We start from the raw sequence: 21,610 nt of genomic DNA, 5'->3' as shown, positions 1-21,610 counted from the left end.
CAGGTTGCACAAGAACAGAATGTGTTGTAACACCTTCTGATTGGCCATGAGAACTGAGGCAGGTATCATGCATCATGAACCAACTGAATAAATTAACAGGTTTCATAACAGATAAGCAATATCAAATGTAATTAAATTAACCTTTATTAGAACTAACTTTTTATGGTACAGTGTCATATTCTATTAGTAACTACTGGTATATATGATGTAATGAAATTAAAGGTGGTGCAATAAAAAAAAGCCATACAGGCCACTTTCACCAAGACTTTTTGGTTTGCGGTGAAAAACAGTGTTCAGTATTCTGAACTCAGCTGTGTAAATGATAAAAGCCTGACTATCTGGTGAATCCAGAACAGATTCTTAGGGGTATTCTTTCTGTGATATTAAGTGCATGCCATCCACTATTGGCATTTGTAACAAGCAAAACAATTTGACCTATAACAGAAAGAAGCAGACAGTTGACTTTTTGTTTTTAACAGGAAGTAAGTAATGGAGCTGTGATACGAGTCTGTCATGCACTTGCATGGCTGATCAATTGAGTCATCTGTGTGTTCTCTCTCCAACTATTGATTTCAGATTTAAAGATTATAGCCAATTGCCTGTGTGAACATTGTTTTTTATCCTTAATCTGTCCATTTCACATCATTGCTAAATGCAATCTAAGTGGCCCATTATTTGGATGCACCTCAGAAAGCCACATTACAGTAAGTGTTCTAAAGTTCAGATGATTCATTAAAAAAAAATGTTTTTTTATTAATATGAAATGTTTCACTCACCTATGCCCATTCCTGAAAGTGAAATATTTTAATGAAATAAAAAAATAAACCAAAGCTAGTCTTCAGTTTCAAATAACCGGTCTGCTTTCTCATTCTTTAGGGATGCTATTCTTGAGTCTATTACTTATCAGCTTACTTTCACTTTCAAAACACAATCTTTCTGCACAATGTCCATATACACTCACCTAAAGGATTATTAGGAACACCTGTTCAATTTCTCATTAATGCAATTATCTAACCAACCAATCACATGGCAGTTGCTTCAATGCATTTAGGGGTGTGGTCCTGGTCAAGACAATCTCCTGAACTCCAAACTGAATGTCTGAATGGGAAAGAAAGGTGATTTAAGCCATTTTGAGCGTGGCATGGTTGTTGGTGCCAGACGGGCCGGTCTGAGTATTTCACAATCTGCTCAGTTACTGGGATTTTCATGCACAACCATTTCTAGGGTTTACAAAGAATGGTGTGAAAAGGGAAAAACATCCAGTATGCGGCAGTCCTGTGGGCGAAAATGCCTTGTTGATGCTAGAGGTCAGAGGAGAATGGGCCGACTGATTCAAGCTGATAGAAGAGCAACTTTGACTGAAATAACCACTCGTTACAACCGAGGTATGCAGCAAAGCATTTGTGAAGCCACAACACATACAACCTTGAGGCGGATGGGCTACAACAGCAGAAGACCCCACCGGGTACCACTCATCTCCACTACAAATAGGAAAAAGAGGCTACAATTTGCACAAGCTCACCAAAATTGGACAGTTGAAGACTGGAAAAATGTTGCCTGGTCTGATGAGTCTCGATTTCTGTTGAGACATTCAGATGGTAGAGTCAGAATTTGGCGTAAACAGAATGAGAACATGGATCCATCATGCCTTGTTACCACTGTGCAGGCTGGTGGTGGTGGTGTAATGGTGTGGGGGATGTTTTCTTGGCACACTTTAGGCCCCTTAGTGCCAATTGGGCATCGTTTAAATGCCACGGCCTACCTGAGCATTGTTTCTGACCATGTCCATCCCTTTATGACCACCATGTACCCATCCTCTGATGGCTACTTCCAGCAGGATAATGCACCATGTCACAAAGGTCGAATCATTTCAAATTGGTTTCTTGAACATGACAATGAGTTCACTGTACTAAACTGGTCCCCACAGTCACCAGATCTCAACCCAATAGAGCATCTTTGGGATGTGGTGGAACGGGAGCTTCGTGCCCTGGATGTGCATCCCACAAATCTCCATCAACTGCAAGATGCTATCCTATCAATATGGGCCAACATTTCTAAAGAATGCTTTCAGCACCTTGTTGAATCAATGCCACGTAGAATTAAGGCAGTTCTGAAGGCGAAAGGGGGTCAAACACAGTATTAGTATGGTGTTCCTAATAATCCTTTAGGTGAGTGTACTTCATCACTAGAACAGAACAGCTTTATTCTTGTTCCATTTCACTGGAAACTGACTCCAGTTCATGTGTAACACCCGATTTTCATTGAAGGTTTCCTACAGGAGCATACAGTAATGATGGCAGACCTTGAAAAGGTCCTGATATAAAACCAAAGTGTCAAGCCAAGTGTGACATCTACTTTTTCCTACTTTGGTGTGCAAAGAAATTATAAAACAAAGGATAAAAGTTTAGTCTAGAGAATAAAAGTCAGCGCAGTATTGCTTAAGTCAGCACAGTACTGTGTCCGTATAATTATAAATTAATCTACAGAAGGATATTAAAAAAAACTGTCAAACCTGGCAAGTCTGGTCTAGATGTTGGGTTTGAGGTCTCGTTTTCAGAAGAGAGAAAAAATCTAATTTAGCCATAGCTATATATATTTTTGTGTCAAAGTAAATCCACAATAAAATAAAGCTGCAAATGTAACTTACATAAGGTTCATCTGTGTCTCAGTTGAGTAGGGAATTTCAGCTACATATAAATACAACACAAAAACACATCACTGTGCTTTGGCAGAGGCTCTCCAAATCTACCCAATCACCGCTCTCATGCTGTTGACCAATGATGCAGATTTTTTAGGCTAGAATACTTAGCAGAAACGGGTGTGGTTTTGGCATAACTCGGTTAGAGAAAAAAATGAGGGTGGTATGGGTTATTTGAAGTTCAGGTGAGCCATATTAGAGTGCAAGAATGTAGAGGAGTTTTTGACATCAATACGGTGGTTGTCCCAATATTTGGGATAAGAATGTGCTGCCACCCCTTTGCTTAATTGGTACAGTGCTGCTGATATTTATTTGTTAGGCGTTGTGCACAATACCTATTATTTTGGGTTTGATAATTCGCCAGTCCGGCTCTGCGCAACACTGGAGCTTAGTAAGGGCAAAGTACTGGAGAGTTTGTGCAATGCAGGACGAGATTCATGTATTTTTAGTGTTGTCTTTAAGAATAAAGCATAACATTCTCTGTTCTCAAAATGTCTTTACATTTATGTAAAGGTAAGTCTGTTGTAACGTGTGTGAAAGACTATTAGAGACAAAGCGCTATGTGTAACCTTGGATTCCTGCCGAATAAAAAACCCAGCCTGATTGACGCTATACAAATTGATTTGTTCTTCACTTCAACCTCCTCTGAATATGGAGCACAAACTCCATACCCTCTCAAATATCGCATCGGGGGCAGGGAGGGGGATATTCTTGTCTGGCCTATTGGTTCATGTCATTCTTTGAAACTGGCCTGGGGTGAAAAATAATTGGGGACCCCTGCCCTAAGTGTTTACTTTTCTATTTTATGGGTGGGCGTGGGGGGATAGAAGTACGAGTCATTTCCAGTTTGGGTAAAGAAATCCCAGTGTCTTAAGGCACAGGGACCAAAGTGTGCCATGAAAGTGGCCTCTGTAGCAAAAGCCCTGCTAACAGGAAAAGTGGGTGTAGAGCCTTTCTATTGACCTTTCAGCAGCCACTTAATTGCACAATAAGCTTTCGATTAAAGACAGAGGGCTATGCAAACACTCGGTGAACGGATTGGGAACATTAAACACCACATGCACCGTCAGTGACTCCTGAATGTGTGCCATCTTAGAATAATATTTTACTCACAACTTTTACTAATAAGTGGACAATACAAGGTGGATATTCTAATTCCTACTGTATTTATAGCAATTTGCAAACGGGTAATGGTTTGTGTTATTAGGAGGAGACAGAGATGACATATGTGAAGTGGAAGGAAACATATTAGTCACTGCAACACTGCATAGCAAATGTGATTTTCTTCATCTTAATATGCCCCTGGAGGGCTTTGTTTTCCTCCTTATGCTTGAGGAGTTCATATAGTAGGTTGCACAATGGTGGGGGGGGGGGTCAAGTATAATAGCAATTCACTGTAATTGCAAGGTTCTTCCTGAGCAGCACAGGGGGGTTATAGAACAAAGACTAGTTCTCAGAAGTTAATTAAGAATAAGTCCATTAAACACTCCTATGCTCAGTTTCCAGTACTACTCAAATGGAGTTTTCACATTTTCCACGTTCTTGGGTTAGCTGGTGATGCAATCCAGAATAACATTCTGTATTTGTTTTTTCTGGTCTGAGAAATGTGTGAGGAGCGTGTCCAATCAAAGCAGTGGCCACATTTCAATGCATTTAAAAATGTCTTTACTGTGGGAACTTGTGGTTGCATGGAAAGTAGAGGTCACCAATATAGGATTTTGCCAATACCGATAACGAAGTTACAAAAATAAACAGTACTGACTGAACCATGAAAATGTTTTGTACTTTTTAAAATAAAATAAATGAACTATATTAATAAATATTAAAGTAACTAAAATGTATACATGCAAACTGAACCAAAGAGTAACACTCCAAATAGCATAAATAAAAATAGATGCATCAAAAATGAATTAAAATCAGATGTGTTTCTGATTTGTTTATACTTTTTCTCTTGACTGCATGAAGATATTTTTCTCAAATCACTCACTACCTTCAAATATACAAGCTGGCTAAAGCATAAACGTGACTGGATACAAACTACACACTACACGATTTCTACAATCCGACCCGATTTTGTGCACAGTGCGCAGCTCACACTTAACCACTATTTTCTTTTGCGTGGTGAAGCAGCGCACACACACACTGACTGCTCTGACGTCCGTGTCGTGCATCTGCGTCACAGCCTCCACACTCCCACAGCCGCACAAACACAGTGATCCGCATACACAGAACGTAAACCAACACGGACGTGCAGATGTCCGCAGTTATGCGCAGATCTGCGCTGCTCCACCAATGGGATCAGTGGATTTCTGCAGATCTGTGTAAAACTGCGCAACAAGAACACGACCACAAGCCGCTGTTGCTGTCCGTGTTCGTGTGTCGGACAAACGCACAAAGCGCAGAGAAAAGAGGATGAGTGTGAAGACATGGCCGTGAGAGCTGCAGCTCAGCGACAGTCACAGGCTCTCTCACGACACCAGCTGCCTGTGACGATCAGTGCCGACCTGTCGTGAGGGCCAAATCGGGCTTAACATCGTGTCGTGTGACCCCGCCATAATGCAAATGGATGGTAACAAATTGTAACATTCCTGACATTTAAACATTTGGGAAGGACTTTGTGTGTTTTTGTCACTTTGTTCCAACCGCTTTGTTAGCGTCCTGTCAGATTGTCTGCAAACATACAACTGTTCTCGAATTAATTACTTTATAATGATATGACAACGTGTACTGTATACAGCGCCTCTAGAGGCCGCGCTCATACTGTGCAACACATTCGCCTTCACAGCGCTGCAGCACCGGACACGAGGAAAAACGATCCGTGTGGATTTTTGCCGATAACCGATAATTCCAGAAATCGTTATCGGTGCCGACTAATCGGCAAAACCGATATATCGGTCGAACTCTAACGGAAACCATGCAGGCATATTCATGATACTGTCGAGTTTCAGAAATGATTTCCCTTATCCTGGAAAGTGTTCACTTCCATCATAACCAAACATAACCAAAGCACTTAAAAATAAACATAAGAGTAAATTGAGTGCCATATGCATTCGCCTGATCCCCAACTGCTCAAGGCTAACCCTGGAATATGGTCATGATAGCCTACACAAGGTTCCCATTCTTCCTTCGTGTTTAACGCAGAAGACGAGCAGAGCATGCTAACACTGTTTGACACGGTGGAATGGCAGCCTCCTCCTGCCGAGAGAAGATTTATTTCCTGGCAGGTGCAGTATAGCTCAGAGCAGCTTATGTATCCATAAGTGATGTAATGCCTGCCCATTCAAGGTTAATTCAGAGAGATACACTGCACACAGGAGTGGGAATTCATTCAAAAAGACAGACCGTTAACTCTTGTAGTGGCTACATCAGGTGACAGGCAGTCTTTTAGACACCATAGATTTGGCAAGGGTGGAGTAACTATGTTAGTTAGTTTTTTTTTTATGGTGAAATCCTATATCTGGAGATCTGTTTTGTAGGATTTTTGTTGGGAAATCTTCAGACTATTGTTGAATCTACAAAACATGAGATAAGAACAGTCATCATATCAGCAAAGGAATGAACACCACCTCAATAAAACTATTCCTCCTGGAGATCAGACTATCTATCAGCAAGGTATGACAATACACTGGGAAGGTGGATTCCATGCCGTTTGAAACTTCTGCATTTATACAACGGACTGACAGACAGGTTATCCATAGTCACAAAACTGTTTTAATACCAGTGCAAATTAAAGTGTTTTTTTTTGTATAATGACTGTATGTGTTTTGTCCATAACCAATTGGGAAATCTTTCATAACACAATCTCATATTTTGAAGAAAATAAAACTGTCATACCACCAACAATAACTATGAAGACCATATGGAAACTTGACTCTGCCCTTGCACTGTCAAGAAACATTACCTTTGCTTTAAACAGTGGAATCAGTCAGACAGATGTGCAAACACGCCTCACAGAACAAAGCAGATGATAGACTAAATATCCGGTAATAAAAAGCTCCACTACACTGTTGTAATGGAAAAGTTCTAAATATATCTCATGGTCTCAGTCTCCCTCTGTATGCTGCACATCAGGGAATGTACTTGCAGGTTGATAATCTGCTCTTTTCACAAAAATAATATTGCAGTGCCATTACAATTGGGGGGGGTGAGCTTTGAGTTATATTGAACACAGACAAACTTCTCTGAAAAAGTGCATGAAACATTTAGTAACCAGTTGAAAATTAGAAAGTGACAAATAGTGGACCAGCAGATTCATTTAAATAAGTTTTAAAACCATATTTGATTTTATTAGCTTAAATCTGAGCTGGGATAATTTACTAAACAGCTTTTTTTATGTAAAATGCCAGAGCGCCGCTATAATAGTTATAATAGTTGTATTGAATTAACACTGCCAGCGATACATTGTCCTAGAGATCATTTGCTGTGTGTTATGCAGTGTTTCATAGAACAATGGTACATGAAGACAAGCAAAAAAACTCTTACAGTCAGTTTCTCTACATATGCCATGAACATGGAATAGCAGTTTGTGGTCATACTGTACATACATTGCTGTAGGAATGTCACATTGTCCTCTGGCCATCTATAAAGGATAAACAGTGTCTCTCCTAGGACTGCAGCAGTCATAAGAACAATGGTGATCTTACACCCTAGTAAATTCAGTGTGCCCCCCAGTATACGGTACCATAGTGTGAGTGCTAAATAAAGACTTGATTTCAGACGACAAAGCGCTTATTGATCCTTTTTCAGCAGGAAGAGATCGCGCTTTTGGTGAAGAGCAGAATAAAGGAGAGTGACCTTTTAAAGATGGTATTTGCTTTAATCCTCTAGTTCCACTCCTGCTGGGAGTTTTGCTTAAAAAGGCTGCTGATAAAACAGATCCCAAATGCCAGCAAAGACCCATTTCTCCAAATAATGCTACTGAATGTGAATATGGACAGGACTGTGTGCTTGTAACCCTTGCGCTCCTGAAAAAAGGAATAAACAGCTCGTCACCAAGATCAGGCTTTTATGTGTGAAATACCTTCCGTTTGGCTTAGGTTTTTAGATACCGTGCACTGTTGACATGTAGGTGTTGAGCTGCTATTTCATAACTAGAGTAGTAAATCACAACCCATGTGGAGCAAAGTCAGACTAACAGTTTTTCTGGCTAATCTGGTTTTAGGATAACCTTTCTGATTTAAGGATAACTGTACAGCTGTGCTTCCCAACCAGTGCATTGTGCCACAGTGGTGGGCCTTCAGGGATGAACAGGGGTGCCAAAAATGTTTGATAAGTCACATATGAAAATACATACATATACAGCTCTGGAAAAAACTGAGACCACTCCAAGTTCAGAAATCAATGTTAAGTGGTCTCTTCTTTTTTCCCAGAGCTGTACAGGCCTACATACATCTAATTTATTAAATAAACATCCATGCCAGAATTAAACAACCATTGGTATGGTGCAAAATATTTTAAGTAGGTTTGCCTTTACATTTTACAATGCTGTACATTAATAGGTTACCAACCTACCACCTTAAGCATCCAAATCTTCATTTCATACACATAGCACATAATTAGCCTACCACCTAAATATTAATTACATTACAACGCTTATGCTTAACTGTGAGGTACCAGAGTTCATAAAAGACATACTTTCCACCTTTCATACACCTATTCAATAAAATCAATAGGATACCTGCCCTGTTGTATAGCCACCCTAACCCCAACATCAAAAATATTAGGCTAGGTACACTTACTTATTCAGTTAAGTGAGTTCAAACCACAGACCTAACCTTTATGAAAGTCTATGTTTAGTGGGAACTCTATGCATAACCCTAGCCCAGACCAAAATGTAATCCAATTTTGAACACTTCATCTTATTTAAATACAATATTTAGCCTCAGTACCCACGGTAATGCTCTCTCAACAACCCATATGTAATCAAAAGACCATTCATAATTTCATCTGTATTCCTGATTAAAAGATGCTTGGTCATGTTTTCAAATTTCCATTTTGTGATTAATTAGACTAATGCCTACATAATATTTAGAATATTTATGGTGAACTTTAAAACAATGTTCCGGTGCATAAAGGAAAGACATTTCACTATAAACCACTTTAGTAAGTGAGCTGCCACATTTGTAGGCCAAACAAAAAACCTGAACTAACTTCACAACTTGCACAAAAAAGCTTTTGTAATGGGAAAAGCTGCCTGAAGCAGGACATAAGCCAAAAGGATTAACAAATTCTTGAGAAATCAAAACCTAATTCAATCATGTAATTCAATTTGGAACTACTGAAGCAGAGAATGACAAATGCAAGCACTGCTTATTTGTTGTGGACATTTAAAAGTAACTAAAACAAACAAATGGACAGAAAGACTGAACTAGAGGGGAAATGTGGACCAAACCTCTGTATTCTACTTCTTTAGATGTTCATGTGAAATCCAAGCAAATTAAATCTATAATTACTTTAATGTCTATCCATTTCTGAAGGAATCATGCTAAGCAATCCTCTCGTCAGGACACTTGGACAATAGTCTAGAAGAACACAGTGATAACTGTCTTCAGATCCAGAATGACAGCTTTCTGAGTTTCAATCCACAAGCACACAGGCGAACACAGGTGCAACCCACACCACTTTCATATGCTGTCCTCTTATTCGAATACCAGCTGGATTCTGTGCAAAAAGAAAAGTGGTAAAAGTAAATGTTAATTTGTCCACTAGGTGTGGAAAATGGCAAAGATTGTTTCCCAATATACAAACACAATATATATATTAAATAAATACATAACACACTGAATTTATTACAGTGAGTGGAGAGGGATTTGGATGGAAAATACCAATAACCTGGGGGAGTTAAAATGCTCAATATCAGCGTCATCCATCTTAGACTGCAAGCAAATTGTTATTGCACCAGCTAAGACAAGGCAATTAGCATTTTGTTTTTTAAACGATACAAAACAGAGCTTCAGAATGTGAAGAACTTCAATACAGCAGGGGATTCTCAATCTCCTAAAGTACTTGATAAGATCGAGAGCACATTTTATGTGTCTGTGTCTATCGTCAGAAGACCTTAAGAACTTTCAAAATACAAAAAAGGAAGGTAGAATAATTTGAAATAACATGTACCCTTGAGATTACCTATAATATAATGGTCTGTTATCTAATTTTGAAACTGCAAACTTTTAGGTATACAGCATTGATAAAACAGGAGAGTTTAACCATAGCAGTTATTCAGGAATCTAGACATGTACCCAAACCAACAGTCTTTCTTTAGCTGTACTGCCACCCTGTGGGTGAGGGGGACAGAGCAGTTTCCCTGCAGGTTCTCTTGCCAGGATATTGAATTACCTTTAAAGCAATTAAGTCTTAATCACATTTCAAATGAGCTTGAGCCAGGAGAGAGACATTTTCTTATATGACCTGACAATGACATTCAGATCTCAGAATAATAGAAATCACTGTCAAACTGTCAGTAAACCTGACATTTGAGTAAGTAATCACCTTAAGTCACAAATCCCTCCACAAGTCCAATGTAAAATGTTAATACTTTCTGAAAGTATTGTGGCTATTAGAAAAGGTCTCTATGATGCTTGATTGTTTCATTCAAAATGCCACAGGACAGATTTCTGATGACCTTTTATTGTTATGAAGTTCTAAACCAACATGCATTGCAAGATGCACCTGGATTTCATTATAGTTCTTCAAATTAATAAATGTTCATGTTTTGAATTTATGTTGTGACCTACAACTAGAAGCATATTAAAACAACTCAATAATTGAATAATTCAGAATAAAAGCTGTGCAACACTTCACTGTACATTCTGCAGGAAGTGAGCTCTTCATTCTGACTGGCCCCCTGGGAATCACTTTTTTCATATTGTTTGAATTGTAAAGTATGGAACTTTAACCCATAAAACAATCTTGGAAAAAATGACCATAAACAGCCTCCACAGCCATGAAATATGATCAACACAAAATAAATGTATCACTACATTACACCAAGAGGGACAGTAAATAGTGAGTCTTATAGAATAATCTCATTAAAATACTAAACAGTTAAAATGCAGAATTGTTTCTCGATATGACATCATGCAGTTACCAGAATAATTCACATACCTTTTTGATGGAACTTCGCGGTTTCTCTTTCCACTCACTGTTGCTCAGTTCTAAAGTGCAATGGACATATGTCTCTCGATCGTATGACCCCAGGATAAACAGCCTGTGGGCAGAGGAAAAGAAAAGGACTTAGTGTCTGCCACTCAATGACCATTTTAAACACCCGCTTGAGGTCCCCATCATTTGTCAGTTAGGCAGTAAATCAACATAAAACCGAAAAGAGTTCAAAGACTTCAACAAGTGTGTCAATGGTTTTTCAATATGTAAAGAAAACTGATCTCTTAAGCCCTCACACCCAAACTACCACATGGGCCTTGCAGCATGGTCTTGTTACAAAGATCGAGGGAATATATCAAGATATATTACCCTGAGGAACAAGTATTAAACGGGGGGGGATGCAAGTCATGTAGATATGACTTTGTAATCTAGCATCTGACTTAAATTAAAATGTAAATAAATAACTAAAGATATATGAAGAAATAAAGTAGATTGATTGCACAATTCTTTATTTAGGATAATACAATTACAAAATGAAAAAAAAACATTTGGGAAATTAAAAAATATATTTCATAGTATCTACTCCATATCTAATTTGAAAGTTTGACCCTGGTAACAGTCCTTGCTGATGATCAGCTGTAATAATATTTTAATATTATGGCACTGGGAGATGTTTCTCGGGGCTTGAATGCAACTGCTGCCCTCTAGTGGAAAATGACTACACTATTGAAAGTGACCAGCTGCAACCATTTTAAAGGTTGCAAGCATGTTTCAACACACATGTAACTAGGATTTTCTACACGTGCTTTCCACTTGACATTTTGCAGAGAAAAAAAGGATTCAAAGTGGCATTAAAAAATGAAAAAGAACAATCTTTATAGACAATTAAATTAAATTTGAAATAAGCAGATTTACAGTGTGAAACGTCTGCCAATTTAGAATGTCACATATCAGCTGTGCAGATTACAGCAGTGTGATATTAATCATGTAAAATATTTTCTCAGATTTTTATTCCACATGAGAATTCCACATGAACTGCAGAAATTTTCATCTTTTCCCAGGTCTTAAACAAACTGGTTTAAAATTGCCTATTAAAGTCAAACCCCTAGTGAGAGATGTCATGTCAAAGTCATGTGAGTAGTATAAGTATTCAAGTTATGAAAAAATAATGATACTTTGTAGGCAGCTAATGACTAACAACAGAATGTACTTTGTATTTGTAGCTGTGCTCAAAGTTTCTGCAAGCGATGATACTGAATTTCTTTGAATGACTACAGGAACCTGTAAATACAGCAACTAGCAATCACTCATTATGGGGTTTGAAACTGAAGCTTGCTGAAGTGACAGAAAAATAGGAGTCAAGAGAAGAATACAAATAAATTTAAGTAACCAAAAGAACAACAGATCTTCATACTTTCACTATTAAACAGGTTTAAAAAGGGAACAACAAACATTGATTCCTGGGAGGATTGCGGAGCACCGAAATCACGGAAGATGGTGTAAAAATAGGGAGCAACTTTTGTCAGCCTAACTGAGCAAGACCTTCTCATGGAAAGTTTTGAGGAATATAAAGACATTTTCACAGCTAAATGCAACACTACTGCTCCTGCTGCCAAATTCAGAGAGGAAGCATAGCAAAAAAAACACTTCATTTAAAATATATATATATTTTTATTACACAGGCCGCATTTACCGCAATATAATTTCACACACGTGACAGAGTTCACTGCATCAGAATCATTAGTTCTCTATTGCTTTGACATTTTGCCCTTGTTCTTTTTTAAATATATAATACTGTAGTATTATGTTGTACTAATCAATCTGTCTGATATAAATAGGTTTATTTGACTTTGTATCCAAATTAACTGGAAATTATCCTATCATAATGACCTATGAGCTAAATACCGTTAGATCACTGAATTGAACAAATATTTAAGCAATGATTTCTGACAAGATTATGTCCTACACCTTCCTCAAATCTCTGACACAATGTAGAGTCTCTGAATATTCAGACAGAGCCTGGCCACTCAGCTTCAATATTTGAAATGATATTGCTGGTGGATTCACAGATCATATGGGAATAGCAGAGGGCAAGTCATGGATGATGTATAGTATTATCCAAAAAGTCTAGCACTGGCATTGTATAATGTCATTAAAATGTTGGATTATTTGCATCAGTTGCTGAATTGTAGTTCATTTTTAATTTCATGTAAGTGATAAAGTCATAAGCACCTTTACATTAATGCTGTGAAATTATTTCCTGTTCACAAAATCTGCCTCATTTGGTCCTGAGGTGCCTTGATGGGATCTGACTACAGTCCAGCAACAATGACGTTGGGGATCTCTGCATTATAATGTAGTCTAATTAACTATAATGATAGGAATAGCCTACCTATTCATTAAATTGCACATAACCTCCTAGCAGCAGTTTTGCCGTTATTTCCAACTGAGTATAGGAATGCGCCACTAGCAAAAAAGCACAGCCCTGTTCATATAGCCTACGTTACTGTCAAAGCACAGCTGCTCCAGGTGATATGGGCAATGCACAGCTCAAGCAGATTCATTAGGTCAATTATACCTTGCCGATCAAATCTATAGCGCTCAAATAGAAATCCATCTTGGCGATCTCTAAGTACTTGTTCGCTAAGAAAAGCTGATCTAATTAAAATATCCAAGGAAGGTCATTGCCGTTGCAGAGGGGTGTATCAAGTCAAGCGCTTTCATTGGGTAGAAGCACCAGCTAAATCAAAAGTTAGCCTTCGCTGGAGAAGGTTTACAATTAAGGATGTGTGGCTATGATAATTTACTCAGCTGGACTTAAAGCTTTTCTATACATTTTTAATATTGTTATATTGTGTCCCGTTTTTGCGAGACTTTTTTTAGTTCAACATTTAGTTTGATCATAACCAAAATCACATTTAAGTTATAGGTGCTAAGACAGCCGAGATTTCTATACATACACAAGTAAATAAATGCATATTCTGAAGGGGTCAGCACACAAGGCTGAAGTTGGCTTCTTATTCGCGCAACTTCCTATTCAGTGCACACATACAAGTTGAATATTTAGTGAAGAACTGCATTTTTTTCCCTGTGTGTCTGTGTGAACAAGGTCACGGTCTCACTGTGTTACAGTACTGTGCTATAGTTCAACCCTGATACCTAGAAGAACAGGGTCTAATAAGAACCAGTTTTCACTAGCAATTTGGGCTTGATGCATCGTACAAACCCCCCCTTACATTAAACATTACATATGCCTTAATTCTCCCCGGTTTGACTATATACAGGTCTTCCTGAGCAGTTCTCAGGCAGAAACCAAACTTCCACTCATCACGGGACAGACATGTAGGCCCTGTTATCCCTCCTGTCTGGTCTGCAAAAAGTTTGTAACTTCTCTAAGACTGTTCTTGAGATCGCCTCTTGGACATCTTCCTTACAGCTGCTTGTAATAAAAACCTTTTGATTGGAGGTGCATCTCTCTATGGAGAGACTCTTCATTTAGCAATGACATTAATGGGTTAAATCACTGTGGGCCACGGAATTCTCAGTGGATTCTTGACAAGAGGCATTTTCAGCAGAACAGCAGGTAAACATGCCACATATGTCAACTTATTAAAAGTTTAATATTTTGCAATTATTATTATTTTTATTTCTTGGCAGACGGCCTTATTGCCCTGGATAAGGGCGTCTGCCAAGAAATAAAAATAATAATAATAACAGAATTAAGGAGTTAATTCGCGTTGGGCCACTGATGTCTCTGCTGATTCTTGACGAGAGGCATTGTCTCTAGTAGGTGCCAGTGTATTTAGCCTGACCCAACTTGGTTCAGTGGAAAAACAGCAGGGAAACATGCAACATATGCCATCCGCCCAGCTTCTTACACGCTGCTTTATTATGTCCAAGTGCACGAACGTACCGATACAAGTCGCATATGCAGCAATTAAATTAAAGGGTTAATTCGTGTTGCATCATTGATGTCTCTGCTGATTCTTGATGAGGGGCACTGCCTCACAAGGGTTTGCAGTGAGGATAAGGGAATCTGATGAGAAGTAATTAAAAAATAAAATTACTTATTTGTAGGAAAAAAAAAGGTGTAAAAATGTATTGTCTTTACAGTATTAATAACTGGATGTCACTTTATACCTTTGTTCTTTTCCTTACATTGAAAATGTCAGCCAAGCATTTTGCCTGAAACACAGGACAACTTTAACAGGGATGTACAACAGTGCACACAATTTCTGATTTCAGGACAATGGTTCCATCTAGTGGAGAGGATGTTATGCAAGAAATACGAAGCTCACTGCCAGGGAGAGTATCTATACACCACCCCCTCATTATATCACCCCTCACTATTAACACTGATCTGCAAATATCGCGGTTGTGGGGTTGGCTCCTTTTTATTTTTATAGTTTTTTTTAACCAAACTTTTGTTGTAATATACACTATATAGGTTACGGATAATTGTGTAGCAGGCCTGTGCACTCTTATTTTTAACATTTGACCTGCTCTATGTAGTGATTACATGTTCTCATCTATAAAGCAATGGTGCATACTTTTATAACAAACCGTACAGTATTACGATAACACTATGTACTGAATTAGCCTCCTATTTCTTTCTGTTTCTAGGTGAATTGCTAGCCTCTATAATTTCTGAGCAACTTTGATAAGGGCCAAATTGTGATGGCTAGATGACTGGGTCAGAGCATCTCCAAAACTGTAGCAGGAAGGAAAAGCGGTGAACCGGCAACAGGGTCATGGGCGGCCAAGGCTCATGGGCGGCCAAGGCTCATTGATGCACATGGGGAGCGAAGGCTGGCCCGTGTGGTCCGATCCAACAGACGAGCTACTGTAGCTCAAATTGCTGAAAAAGTGAATGCTTGTTCTGATCGAAAGGTGTCAGAACACACAGTGCATCGCAGTTTGTTGCGTATGGGGCTACGTAGCTGCAGACCAGTCAGGGTGCCCATGCTGACCCCTGTCCACTGCCGAAAGTGCCTACAATGGGCATGTGAGCATCAGAACTGGACCACGGAGCAATGGAAGAAGGTGGCCTGGTCTGATGAATCACGAGTTCAAGGTGTTGACTTGGCCTCCAAATTACCCAGATCTCAATCCATCGAGCATCTGTGGGATGTGCTGGACAAACAAGTAACGTCTTGGTGCCAGATACCACAGCACACCTTCAGAGGTCTAGTGGAGTCCATGTCACGACGGGTCAGGGCTGTTTTGGCGGCAAAAGGGGGACCTACACAATATTAGGCAGGTGGTCATAATGTTATGGCTGATCGGTGTCTATATACACACACACAGCTCTGGAACAAATTAAGAGACCAGTGCAAAACTATCACTGAGTATCAATTTCTCTGGTTTTACTATTTATAAATATGTGTTTGGGTAGAATTTTTGTTTTATTCTATAAACTACTGAAAACATTTCTCCCATATTCCAGATAAAACTATGAATGGAATGGAATGGCTGCCATAGATGTAGAGATGCTGATTTAAGAAAAATGTGCAGTGGTCTCTTAATTTGTTCCAGAGTTGTGTATATTTTCCAAGAAGCTTGTTCCCTGAGACATGAACATACAGGTGAACAGGGAGGGTACCCCTATGGAGAGATTTCAGTGAAACAGAACCTCTAGCCAGCAAGCCGAGGGGCATCCAAATTCATGAATGGAGTCAAAGCTAAGTTACATAAGTTACATAAACTGTCAACCCTGAAACTGAAGGTTGATTTTACTTAGATACTGAAGTCAAGACAAGGGGGGTTATTACATTTTTATGATGTATTGTTCTAGTATTACAAATATATTTTAGGAAATGAACTTCGAATGACTTTCTATTTTAGCATAACTAAACCTGAATGTTACTAAGCTGTTTACAAATGAAGGAGTTGCTAAGAGGGAAAACTGTCAGTCAAAAAATAAAAATTGTGTAAAGTTTAGTTGAGAATCATAAGATTGACAAGTTTGAAAGTAATGAACCTCGTCTTCACAGAAATTTCCACTGACCTACAAAAACCTAAAACGTCACTAATCTTGAGGTGATTAGGTACGTTTGAAAGGAAAAAGTAAAAGTTAAATGTTAAATTCCAATATAAAGTGAATTCAAGCTACAGATAAACTATATAGAAAATAATTAATAAATAATCTAATAACCTAATGAATCTAGCTCAAGTTAATATTAAGTTAAGCTATTTTCAGTAATTCATTTACCCAGACACACCTTTATAAAAATGTGCTCGTTTAGCAAAACGTACTTCCAGTTTTGCCCTGAACTGTTTCTCGTTTTGTTTCTAAATATATACAATACTGGATACTAGTTAACTATGAGGCAAAATATCTACAAGAAAATGGAGAAAAGCAACAATGCTATGAGAAAAATAAGTAATATATTCGTGAAATGATTTTCTCCGACCTTTACATTTTAATAGGACAGAACATATTACTTACTGAGCGATTTAAGTGGCTTACTGAATTCGGTTTGTGATTCCCCCAAAAGGTGCTTTATTGTGTATATAGTACACATCAGCATCTCAGGAGTGACAGATTATGTCTGCGTCCTCATTTTTCATAATCCTTACCCACAGTCCAATTTATCCAGGAAACTAGGTCTGCATTTAACTACCAACTTTTCCTTTCAAATCTGTAGGTTGATTTATAAGAAACAGAGGGTGTCGATTAGAGGAGTTGCTTCTAACTGGAGTTAGGTTGTTAGTGGAGTTCCACAGGGATCAGTACTAGGGCCTGTGCTTTTTCTAATCTATATTAATGATCTGGACTCTGGGATAGTTAGCAAACTTGTCAAATTTACTAAAATAGGTGGCTCAGCAGATACAATCTCGGCAGCACAGGTTATTCAAAGAGACTTAGATAATATTATATGTCCACTATAATTACACTAAGGGAGGAATAGAACTAGATGAAGTAACGCATGAGAAAGACCTAGGAGTCTATGTGGACTCCTCACTTTCTCCATCCAAACAGTGCGGGGAAGCAATAAAAAAGGCAAACACAATGCTAGGGTATATTGTCAAAAGTGTAGAATTGAAGGGCAGTGATGTTCAGACTGTACAATGCACTAGTTAGAGCTCATCTGGATACTGTGGACAGTTCTGGGCTCCACACTTCAAGAAAGATATCGCTGCTCTAGAGGCAGTTCAGAGGAGAGCAACCAGACTTATTCCAGGTCTGAAGGGAATGTCCTACTGAGAGACTGAGGAACTGAACCTTTTCACCCTGGAACAGAGGAGACTACGTAGGGACTTGATCCAAGTCTTCAAAATCATGAAAGGCTTCGGCCACATCAAACCAGAGGAGTTTTTCCAGATCAGCAGGGATACACGGACCCGGGGACACAAATGGAAATTGGGCTTCAAGGCATTCAAGATGGAAAACAGGGGACACTTCATCACACAGAGAGTCGTCACAATCTGAACACACTCCCCAGTGATGTGGTTGAAGCTGAAAATTTGGGAACATTAAAAATTAGACTGGATAGCATCCTTGGATCACTTAGTTACAAATGGACACCAAACGAATGCGATTGGTCGAATGGCCTCCTCTCATTTGTAAACTTCATGTTCTTCTTATGTTCTAACTCTGATGACAACAGTATGGAAAAAAACTATGTTTGTGTATGGCCATCTATGCACTTTCATTGCTCTGATGAAAAAGGGAGTATCCATTTGCACAACACGTACATTACAGTACTGAGTAATAATGGGCAGGGACACTGCATTATTAATAACTGGACTTTGCTGAATTTACTAAGGTATAGCATTCACGTTTCTGAAAAACATGTCACCAATAAAACCCCAGATGGTCATTCAAAAGCAGCCAAGCAATGACACCGGGCAGCTGAGGTCTTTAAAATTTCATAAAACAGAGCGCCGGGCAATAGATATTCTCAAGGAAAAGGATACTCTGTCTAGGACAAAAGGTACAATGGCTCTTTTCAGAGCCACCCGCCTGACCGTGACCTGCATTGTAACAAATTAGATTGGGTTACTTGGGCTTGTTTTGATAAACTTAACTGGCTTAATTGTGGCTTCTGGTCTTTGTGGCAATAAGGAAGACAAAAACACAGCTGATTGTTAGTCAGCTGATTGAAGTCAATTAGGGTGCATATATGCTCCACTAGAGCACTTTCTGACTTCATAAGGTCTCATTCCTTGTTTCAGCTCATGCCGTCCTACATTACTTATATTTATTACTGTACGCTACCTGAGGAAAACATGACAGGACTTTCATCACAAAGTACACAGTGTTCACCTCTCACTTAAATGATCCATGCTAATCAAAGTCAATGTATGTAGCCCTTTCACTTATGCTGAAGTAAATGTTATTCTCTCATATCTATCTTAGTGCAATCTGGCCCAGTGCAAGTCTAACGGCCTGATCAATACAGCTCCAGTTTCCACTAGCCTCTGGGTTCCTTTTGGCAACATTAATTATCAAAACACTGTTCACTATGAAGGAAGGTTGCAACTGGCACTTAATGACCAATTAATTCACTCTTTTCTGAAAGAAGGTAATTATAGTGATTTGCCATTTGCTTAATTTAACATCAGTAATAGATCTTAAAATGTTTAAAATAAGTGTCATGATATGCAATTGTGTTTCTGAGGCAGATATAAAGTAGACCCATCATATCAGTTGGTTAGCACTGAATGTTGTTATATGCAGTGATTTTAAGTGCATCTCTATTTTAAGTGGCAGGCTCCAGGCTCTACTTCTGTCAGGATCGAGAGATTTTGTTCCATCGCCGCAGTTTGGCAATGCATTCATTGTAACACAACCTGATGTTTTGCAGATGCAGTAGCTGCATGCAGCCTGTGTTTATTTTAACGCACCATCAAACCAATTCCAGCTTTCTGGTGAACTGCCCATGTACGTTACCGCATGAGAAAGCAAAATTAGGTAATCTTTTGCTAACCTTTGCAACATAAAAAGCTTAAACCACAAAACATGAGCAAGAACAAGTAAGATCCTAAGAAACCTGGGAGGTTGCAGCTTGTGCGATTAAAACATAAAAAACTACAGGAAATATGATGTAGTTTGAACTTAAAAACACCTATTAAAGGCTGATGTTTCAGTGTCCAAATCAGTGTTACTCATTTGATCAGAAGGATAACTGTACATAAGATTATTTATACTATTATTTCTTTACATACAGATTAGAAAAAAAAAACTCATGAAAAACAAATTATGAATACTTTATAATATCAATATGATCCAAGTTTCACCATTTGTTACTTTCCATTTAAAGGCAATTTTTTTTAAACCCCACCTTGTCTCAAAGCTATGTGGAGCCCATATAGCCTAGTCTTTGCTGTCTGTTGGGAGAGGAGACCCACCTGCTACATTCAACCAAGGTGACTCGAAGTCGCCCCTCCACAAGCCGAGCGTCTTGAACTGAGAGGTCCAGGTCGCAGTTGTGCCCCAGAGACGGTTGAACTTGGAAGGGGAAAAACGGTTTGTATCTGTAAATTAGAAAAACAAAGGAAAACTTCAGTGAACACTGTCACACACTACCAGGGTGAGAAAATATTAAAATAGTTTTTAATCACAAAAGACAACTGATCAAGTTACAAGGAGGGAGAAGGGTGGAGAAGATAAAAAATAAAAAACAATCAAAAATCTGAACATTCAATGCATGCCAAGTGCATTCATTATTGATGCAGAGATGTAAGCAAACTGTGGTGCAGTTTAATGACAGGCCCAGGTAGTAACAGAGAGGGCAGGCAGTGTATTTAGCAAATGCTAACTATAGTACTGTGCTCTCCCTGTTACAATATCTACTGGAAGCATACATTTCTGTGTGTATTTTTTTGGTTTGTGATAACAGTCTTGATTGTCACAGCTGTGTAAATCTCTCAATAACTCACTGCATTTAAAATGTGTTTAAAATTATTATACAGATTGCTACTGGGAAAACTCTTTTTATAACTTGAATTGAAAGAAAGATGTTAATTGTGAAGTACATGAGAACACGTACATTTGTGGTTCTCCATGTATAGCCTTCCCTTCAATCTTAAATTTAAATGGGGGAAGAATTCAATCTCGTCCTGAGGGTATTGTGAAAACAGATTTCAATTTCACTCGATGACATATACAACCCACTATGCACCATATTGATGCTTTTCTGCCTCTATTTATATTATTTAGATTCATATGGCCTCACCCAAACATAAATAATTCAGGTTGGTAAGAGGAGTATTCTGGAGTTAATGGAAATATTAGATTATAGAAAGCTGTATTGCAGAACGGTAGACAACTTTTAATTCCTGGACACTCGACAAGCTTTTGAGGTAAGAATGCAGTGTACCCTGTCCATTCACTGGCTACAGAAGTTTGGATGAGGCAATCAAAGTTACTTTAATCTATTACTATCTACCTCTAGAGTGAATAAAGTCTACAATATCCAAGACAAATACACAGATCATTAATACAACATAAATCAGGTTAATTCCATATGCATTCCTTTCTACAACTTTTTGTTCAAGCCCAACTTCAGTTAAGTTCTATTCACTTCTGAACAGGACAAATGTTCCACGTGACAAAATAATCAGGTTAGATAGCATACAGCACAACAAGGGAACTATGGGTATCTCCATTGTATAGAAATACAAATAAAATGGATAGTAAACCATACTGCCTGTTTTTCCTTTGCTAACGGGAAATTATTGCTGAACATGTTTTGTGAAATCCAGGAGATTCGAAGATTAAAATTGAGAAATTAAGCTGCAGTTTAAACAGTTTGTAGTGCACAGTGTACATTTCCCAGTCTTTGACAGCACAGGGGATTAGTCAAT

General features: G+C 38.5%; 1 protein-coding gene across 1 annotated transcript in view; it reads right to left on the bottom strand.

Annotated features, from left to right (window-relative positions):
- The window catches only part of pdzd8 (PDZ domain containing 8), a 55,283-nt gene that overhangs the window by 19,503 nt on the left and 14,170 nt on the right, over window positions 1-21,610 (bottom strand). The window contains exons 2-3 of the mRNA XM_066692858.1: window positions 20,153-20,278; window positions 10,802-10,904 (exon numbers count right to left, since the gene is read on the bottom strand). Of these exons, the coding sequence (XP_066548955.1) occupies window positions 10,802-10,904; window positions 20,153-20,278 (229 nt within the window). The remainder of the gene's footprint in view (window positions 1-10,801; window positions 10,905-20,152; window positions 20,279-21,610) is intronic.

This window comes from Amia ocellicauda, chromosome 20 (assembly GCF_036373705.1).
Source record: "Amia ocellicauda isolate fAmiCal2 chromosome 20, fAmiCal2.hap1, whole genome shotgun sequence".
In the NCBI taxonomy this organism is placed as follows: Eukaryota; Metazoa; Chordata; class Actinopteri; order Amiiformes; family Amiidae; genus Amia; species Amia ocellicauda.
This window is presented reverse-complemented; position numbering and strand designations above follow the sequence as displayed.